Here is an 8606-nt window from a genome sequence, read left to right as displayed (position 1 = left end):
CTGGGAATTCAGGCCAACTTAGCAGTTCAAAATAACTTAGTCATCTCTGCCATTTGTTCAAAGAAAGGGCTTTACCTTGTTTATTAAAGTGGTAAGCCACTGATGTTACCTATTTAATGATAGAGAGGTGAAAAGTCACTGGTAAAACGCCGAACTACACCATATCACCCTGAGTTACCATATCTAAAAAGCCCAAGGGGGAAAATAATTGTGCCTTTCCATTTCAGATACACTGTAAAGAAAAAAAACCTAGGTTCCCATTTAGTAAGCCGAGTACCCCACATCTAAGTGAATAAACAAGTATACCACACAAACTCTCCCCGGAAGAGTTTGCGTTAAAAAGATCAGCTTCACAATTTTATGGCCTGAGTCCTGCAGTCTTGAACACGGGGCAGCTTTCATGCCAAGAACTTTTAACCCTAGCCTCCACATATGGAGATTCCCACTACCCAATCCCCACCTTTGCAGAAGCCCAATCCTCCCAGAGTTTCTAATTCTGCATTCCTCAAAATCCCTGAAAGGTTAGGTCAGATGAGTGTGGAGTGGTTTGGGGGTTCTGGAACTAGACTTCCTGGGTTCTAATACCAGGAATTATATATATACTACATATAATAATTAAGGATTCAGTGACTATACAGACAAGGGACTTAATAGTGGCTACTATTTGTTATTCACTGTTATGCTTACAAGTATTTATGTAGACTAGCACTCAAATGAGTCTATGAAATTCCTAGAAGAAACAATAAAACTAATTTCCTATAGGTATAGGGCTCTAACACTTAACAGAGATAGATGTAGAACCTTAGGCAGTTTTCACTACCCAACTGTTTTCCCTACAGACTGTTACATCCATGTCTCAGGACAAGAAAAATCATGTGAAAGCCCCTTAAAGCATTCATATGCAGTGATTTTAAAAGTTTTATGTGATGATCTCCGACCATCAAAATTATATTACAACCTTTAAGTTAGGCATGAAACATTAAATTTTACAATCTTCCTTCCCAAATTGTCCTTCTCTTGGCTATGGAAGGCCTAAATAATGTGACACCAAATAAAACTGGGTGGTTAAAGAACAGGAGGATCACACACAAGGGAAACCGTCATAACAACTGTTGGTTATCACTGTTTTGAACAGTTCACGCTTCTTTGCCCATCTTCTGACTAGCCAAGAAATGTCAACAGTACTAATTTTTTTAAAAAAGGCTCACCATACCTCACTACTACAGCCTTCTCTACCAGGGATTTTAAATGTGTCAAATGTGCATGGGGAAGGAGGATGTAGCCATACTTCCTTCAAACAAACAGACAAAAGCAGTTTTATAATCTTTTATTATCAATAACAAACAGCTGCTTTAACGTCTTTGCCAGGCAGCTGTTAAAGGGTGGGGGGACGGACACCCTTGACCCTAACAAGGAAAACTCAAATTAAGCCTTTACGTACAAGCAAATTTAGAGCTCTTTTAAGTGTCCAAAGCTATTAATTAGTTTAAGTGAGGCATTAAACTAATTCTGTATTAACATATTTGAATAACCAGGAACTAAAACGTTCAAATTTTTTCTAGTACAAAAAAATTAATTTGCTTTAGTTATAAAAGAGCTCTGTCAATATACACAAACTATATACTTCAGACATTCACAAAAATGTGAGCAGAAGGCTTATCAAAAACATTTAATACAATTAGTTTTCAACAACCCCTGGTGGTCCACATCTACAAAGATACCCAGCCCAGCCCAACCCAACCCAACCCAACCCCCCTCCAAATCCCACCCCCACAGAAAAGCACATACTTACCAGAATTTTTAGCAAGTATGGTTTGGGAATTTTTTTTTTTTTTTAAAAAGGCCCCCAGGGCAAGTTATTTACAGTTTAATTGCCACTGTCAACTGATCTGGACCTTGACCGGGACCGGGACCTGGACCTGGACCTCTGGCGATCCACAGATGCTGGAGACTTAGATCTACTTGAAGAACCACGTTTCTGGCTCTTCTCAGGCACAGGAGACCTACTAACAGAACGGGACTTGCTCCGGCTCCGGCTCCGGCTCCTGGACCGGCTGTAAGACTTGCGACTGCGGGAACGAGATCGGCTACGAGACCTGGAGGAACTCCTGGTCCGGGAACGAGACCTGCTTCGCGACCTACTAGGAAAGAAAGAAAACAGAAAACAAAAAACACTAAGTAGCAGGCCCTACAATCCATTAAATAAAACTCTGTCCTAAAAATTTAAACAGGGCGTCCCTGGTGGCGCAGTGATTAAGAATCCTCCTGTCAATGCAGGGGAAACGGGTTTGATCCCTGGTCCAGGAAGAACCCACACGCCGCGGAGCAACTAAGCCCGTGTGCCACAACTACTGAGCCTGCGCTCCAGAGCCCGCAAGCCACAACTAGTGAGCCCAGGTGCTGCAACTACTGACGCCCAAGCACCTAGAGCCCGTGCACCGCAATAAGAGAAGCCACCGCAATAAGAGAAGCCACCGCAATGCGAGGCCCGCGCACCACAATGAAGAGTAGCCCCTGCTCGCCGCAACTATGAAAGCCCAAGCGCTGCAACAAAGACCCAACACAGCCAAAATAAAATAAATTTATATTAAAAAACAATTTAAAGAGATACCTGTGCCTTTTGCTGCCTTCGATTAATTTGATTTTTCTCCCATTTATTTCTTTTCCAGAAAGTTTTTCAATAGCATTCTTTAAGTCACCATAAGAGGCAAACTCAACTACCCTACAAAGAAAAAAATGCCATTTGTAAAGTTATACTTCTTGTAGTCTCACAAACTATGTTATCAGTCTAGTTTAAGTACCTCTTTAATGTTCATTTTGCTATTGCTATATTGAGTCATCCCTTTACGGATAAAACAACATGAGAGCAAGACTCTGCAACATCCAAACCGCTGACATTTTAAGCTAGATGATTCTTTGGGGGTGAGAAGCTTTCCTGTGCATTATAGGATGATTACTAACATCCCAGACCTCTTCTCACAAGATGCCAGCAGCACCCTCAATCATGACAACCAAAAGGTCTCCAGAACTGCCACATGCACCCTGAGGAGCAAACTCAACCCTGACTGAGAACTGCTACATTCCAGCATGTCCAAATTTTGAGAGCTCAAACATTCAGAGTAAAACTTTCAGAATATTTTAAAAGGCTCTCATACTCCAGTACATACTCACCCTTCATTTAATTTAGGTCGATGTGCATCCGCAAAGGTTACTTCCCCAGCTTGTCTCATGAAATCTTTGAGATCCTTAACACAAGACGATTGTGTTAAGCAGAGAAAAGGAAACATGACACACAAACAACCACATTGTATAAAAACAAGACTACTGAAAGAGAAGATGTTAGATAAAGTACAAACATGGTATTTACCACACTTGTATTCTATCAGAATTTAAAAATAATATATGTCAGGGCACGAAATAAGCAAATAGCATATTGCTTTTAAGCAAAATGCCAGGAAATTCAGATTTTAACATTAAAGTAGTATTAGTCTATACTGAGCTCAATACAAAAGGAAAAAAACAAAACAAAAAAAAACGAAAACAAAAGAAAAAGAAACAATACATATTTTTAAAGTAAAGACTAAAGTAGAAATTTTATATTTAAAAACAAAACATTTACAAGACACCAGTTATCTTGTGCCCCATATGTCATTAAAAAAGTTTACTTTACCTTTATTATTATTTCCCTAGGCTAGTCAAGCAGCAAACCATTAATCGGTCGGAGAAACCTTCATGACATATGCCCGACTGGCTCTTCGCCACCCACTTGAAGGACACTACCCAATCGATGGAAGCCTTTAATCGCACAGCCCTCCCTATTAGCAGACTACTGGCGGATGCAGACATGTTCTACTCTTGTGTAGTTACCAAGGACCACTTTACTGCGATCAGGATTCCAACGACCACCTAATTTCGTATCTTTCAACTCTTTTCGACCAGGACCTCTTATTCGGAAGCGTTACAGGAAGACAGCTCTCAACTTAGGGATCAGATCACGTTATCAACGCTCTGGGATCGCTGCAACCTGGCACTTCAAGGAAGTGCACCGATTACGTCTAGACCGGCAAACACAGATCTAGAGGTGGCCAATTGATCACTGTAGGAGCTGACTGGCAAAGTCAACCAGGCCCAACCAAGAGTGACCAAGACAACGATTAGGATAACCCACAGGCACTCCTCGTCATAAGGCCAACGACACAGATAGGCTGGCAAATAAAGGGTTTAATATTTGGTTAAAATTGATTTTAAAAAACAAGAAAATATATCCTCAAAACATTTACATTTGATCACTAATATTAAAGTTTGAAATATCCCCCAATTACATTTAATTAAAATTTTAAAATTACGATTAAGTCCATTAATTTAAAATTAAAATTACTTTTAATAAAACATTAATAAAAACATTAGCTACCCACTAATATTTAAAAAGCCACATTACAATATCTCAAAACTGTATTTCAACAAACCTGCCAGCTGACTCTTGAAGATAAATTCTCAACTATAAGCCGATTTTCTGTTCTTACAGGTGGAGCATTTCTGAGGAAGAAAATGAGCGCTCACAATGGAAGAAATGAAGCAACGTGCACTTATTGTGTTCAGTTGTGGGCAAGTTCAAGCAATCAGATATGACAAGTCATTCAAATGACTTCCGCCAACAGTTTCTGCATTATTTTATGACACACACAGGATCAGTGGACGTAACAGAACTGATTATACATAAACAGCAGAATCGCTTATTGCTAATGGTTTTTAAACATTAAAGACTCCTCCTGCAGTAACGCTTGTTCAAAGCAGCCATCCACCATCCATCACATACCGTCTATCATTTCGAGGTCTGCGACTACTAAAACGGTCTGAGTAGCGTCCTCTACCTCTTCCGCCTCGAGATCGAGCCCTAGCATGTTCAATTGTAACCCTACAGAAAGAAAAGAAACATCTTCATTATCCACTTAAGCTACGTCAGAAACTATTTAGAAATAAACACCCAGCTGACCTAGTCTGCTCGATTTCTGCAGTGCTAACTAGTGATAAAACTAAAAAGAAGATCCTCACCTTTCACTGCAGAGTTCTTTTCCATCAAGTTCATACACGGCATCGTCTGCATCCCTGGGATCCTCAAATTCCTAAAGTACAAACATGAAAAACCCAGATACTTCATACACCTTTAAAAGTGTATTCTACCACCCACTAAAACCAGTAAATACCTGTGAGAGCCTAGGCAGAGTATCTTAATGACAACAGCATATAGCTCAGCCACATCAAAAAGCGACCAGCAGTGATTTCTCTCAGCCAGTAGTGAGGCTCTTTTATCCCGTAAGAAAATTCACTGCCTCAATGATGCAAAGCATTTCCTAAAGATACTCTACCTGGACTCAATAAAATCAAAGGCACTGCTTACCACAATCTTTACGCACTTAACAACAGATAAATCAACCAGTTCTAAATACTCACCACAAAACCAAAGCCTCTTTTCAAATCAATATCTCGTATTCGTCCATACCCCTTGAAGAATCTTTCCACGTCTTTCTCCCGGGCCGCTGGATTTAGCCTCCCGATGAATACGCGACAGCCACTCATGTCCCGCTAGTACCTCCTGTCAGGAAATAATTCAATTGAGATAACACCGGTGAAATGTCAGAAGAATGTCTGGTCAAGGGATCAAAAACATAAACGGCATAAAATAAAATGTTTACCCGGTGATGTTATAAACAAGACTGCCAAGAGTGCCTCTTAACTAGGCCAGGTCCCTTGCAGACAAAATTAAAACTCGGCTCCCAACACGATCCTTCCCTGGGCCCAGACCGCAGCAACCGCAACGCCCACTGCCGCCTCTGGAACTGCGCAGCCGCACTCTCTCCCCGGCTCTTCTGGCCCCCTCCCGTCTGCCGCAGTCAGGAAAGGCCGAGAAGTGCGGGCGGAGCCGACCCCCCCTCCGCAAGGCCAGCCCAATGGCGACGGGCTGCGCGCGCGTCGCCGCCTCCCAGGAGAGTCACAGCGGATGGAAGCCGGAATCTCGCGACGCCACCGCCTCGCCTGCGCAGACGGCGGCGGGCGGCCGCGGAGCAGTCACAAAATGGCGGCCTCGGAGCCGGCGGTGGGGACAGCCGCCCGTGCCAAACTCCCTGTCCCCTCCCCCCCTCCCGACCCCACCGCTCCGGGTCACTGTACCCGCCCCGGGACAGCCCCGACCACACCCCGAGCAAAGGTCTCGGCCCACTACTCTCCGGGTTCGGAGAGTGAAGTAAGGAGGCAGGGAGGGGCACACGACCCCTCTGTAAAAACGACCGTGACCAGGACCGCCCTTCCCCCGTCAGGTCCCCTCAAACAATACCCAAAGGGAGACGTGCCCCAGCGCCCACCTCGAATAAACTGCGCTCATTGGACGCCGTCCTCCGCACAGAGAGCAGCCCTGACCACTCGCGAACTGAGCGGCCATGAAGAAGCCTCGATCCGAGAAGCCTTTCCCTCAAAGTGAGCCACTCACCTACCGGACAGGATCTTTGGCAGCTGAGACCCAGAGAGGTCCGTAGTCTGCAACGGAGCCGGCAGCCTCCCCGCAGACCAGGACTCAACTCGTCTACGTCTCTCCACAACTGACGCACTTAGCTGTTCTGGCGTCCTACAAAATGGAGGGCGCGTCCTTGCGTCACTTCCGGGACCGCCCCTGGCACCGCCCCATTGGGTCGGGGACAGAGGTGTCGGGGGGCCGGACCTCGTTATGGTGACGGCCTAAGTGACCCGCCCTCGAGGTGGGCGGGGCCGAGGGGAGGGACCTGGTATGGGCGTGGCCGTCAGGTTCTCGGCGCCGGAGGGACCACGGTGGAAGACTGGCTGGTTCCCGTTAGGCCGTGAAGTTCGGTTCATAATTATCTCCCCCATAAAAACACCCTAAGGCAAATGACACCTTTTGTTTGTTTGTTTGTTTTCGCCGTGCTGCGGCATGCAGGATCTTAGTTCCCCGACCAGGGATCATACCTGTGCCCCCTGCAGTGGAAACCCTGATTCTTAACCACTGGACGGACCACCGGGGAAGTCCCCACACCTCTTCTTTATCTTAAGTTTTTTTTTAATACCCTGAAGCATACTGGGTGAAAGAAACTCAGGCTTTGCAAAAATATCTGGCCATCTCTGACCCCTTGCTGCTTGCAGTTTACGGTTGCACTTTGGAGGGCGCTCCCTGATGCTCAAGTGAATATTTTAACCATATCACGGACTTACGGGTTAGTTATAGTAAGAAGTCTAAGGAGCTGCGGTATTGTTTAAATGGAATGTTTGGGGGTCATGAAATACTGAAATTGGGACTGTGGCTAGAAGGCCACCTGAAATTGAGGCCAGAATGCAGACCTCTGCTTTTCCACACTCTAGGACTGTGCTGGCTAAGAAGGTGTTTCAAGCTACTTTTAAATCCAAACGGTATTTGGTTAACTCCTGTTCCGGTTTCTGTAATGTAACACATAAAAGTCTACCATTCTTCAGAAACAGAAAGTGTGTTTTCAGAGTAAGTGTGAAACGGTAGCCCTTCACATTCTTAACTTTGCATTTTAAGTTTGGCAGGCTTAGAAACTTAGGCAATAAAGAGAATGATGGTGAAAAAGTTACTTTTCTTTAATTTAACCCCATTTTTGAGAGATGCCCAGAATCTAGGGTTGCTGCTTGCAACTAGAGTTACACAGAAATAAAGTAGTTCAAGAAAGAGCAGAGCTACCAGCCCTTACTCTGACCTCCAGGGCCCTTGGGAACTCTGGATTAGAACTTGGACAGTTTGTATGGCATGAACTCATCCATTCATACGTTTGTATGTTTATTTTATTTTTTTTTTTTTTTTTTTTTTTTGCGGTATGTGGGCCTCTCCCTGTTGTGGGCTCTCCCGTTGCAGAGCACAGGCTCCGGACGCGCAGGCTCAGCGGCCATGGCTCACGGGCCTAGCTCTCCGCGGCATGTGGGATCTTCCCAGGCCGGGGCACGAACCCGTGTCCCCTGCATCGGCAGGTGGACTTTCAACCACTGCGCCACCAGGGAAGCCCTGTATGTTTATTTTTAAAAAGCGCCTCTGCGAGTACAGACCAAAATTGTGAAGTTAGTTATGGTGTGGCCAATTAAGGATGGATTTAAAAGAAAATATGTATTTGTTAAATTAAAACACTTACTTTTAGCTGCTAGCCTGATAAACATAGGCATTTTATCATGCACAAATTGTTCCAAACCTGTACTTATTTAATTGCATTTGTTTGCTTTCTGCATAATTAAAAGAAAATCAGCCTCCCAATTATTTTCTACATTCTGTGTTGAATATGGAAGCAACATCTTGTGATTTCACTCACTAAACATTAGTTTCGCTGCAATAAGAGAAAGTAATCTGGAAAATATTTTCTGCGGTGAAAAAGAAGAACGATGGTGCTGTACACCAAAAAAAAAGTAGCTGCTTTCAGCCCGAGGTGTTCTGATTTTCTTCAGGATTAATTTTTTAATAAAGTCTCTTGATTTATTTACTGTTAAAAAGTTTGTGACTTCCACAAATTGTTCATTAGTAGTTCCTAGTGACTTAATCTACTCTATTTTAAACAACTTGTCTTCTGCAGTGTTCGTTTTTTCAGTGAAAACTGCCT

The 8606-nt window shown here is 43.9% G+C and overlaps 1 protein-coding gene across 6 annotated transcripts; it reads right to left on the bottom strand.

Moving 5' to 3' along the window:
• Window positions 1-1311: 1311 nt before the first annotated feature.
• SRSF5 (serine and arginine rich splicing factor 5) lies at window positions 1312-6654 on the bottom strand. 6 transcript variants are annotated; one of them, XM_029238387.1, is made up of 9 exons: window positions 6360-6607; window positions 5694-6033; window positions 5452-5593; window positions 5053-5123; window positions 4817-4915; window positions 4467-4536; window positions 3172-3245; window positions 2612-2722; window positions 1313-2138 (listed from the first exon to the last, which is right to left on the bottom strand). In XM_029238387.1, exons 3-9 carry the CDS (start codon window positions 5575-5577, stop codon window positions 1868-1870), a joined length of 822 nt encoding a protein of 273 aa, XP_029094220.1. In that variant the 5' UTR covers window positions 5578-5593; window positions 5694-6033; window positions 6360-6607; the 3' UTR covers window positions 1313-1867. The 6 variants fall into 6 exon arrangements, with proteins under 6 accessions (XP_029094217.1, XP_029094220.1, XP_029094216.1 ...); XM_029238383.1 differs by having other exon boundaries at window positions 1313-2141; window positions 6360-6601; XM_029238384.1 differs by lacking the exon at window positions 5694-6033 and having other exon boundaries at window positions 1312-2141; window positions 6485-6654.
• Window positions 6655-8606: the final 1952 nt, after the last annotated feature.

The sequence above is a fragment of the Monodon monoceros genome, unplaced genomic scaffold (genome assembly GCF_005190385.1).
Source record: "Monodon monoceros isolate NGI ecotype Baffin Bay Population unplaced genomic scaffold, NGI_Narwhal_1 Super_Scaffold_21, whole genome shotgun sequence".
Taxonomy (NCBI): Eukaryota; Metazoa; Chordata; class Mammalia; order Artiodactyla; family Monodontidae; genus Monodon; species Monodon monoceros.
This window is presented reverse-complemented; position numbering and strand designations above follow the sequence as displayed.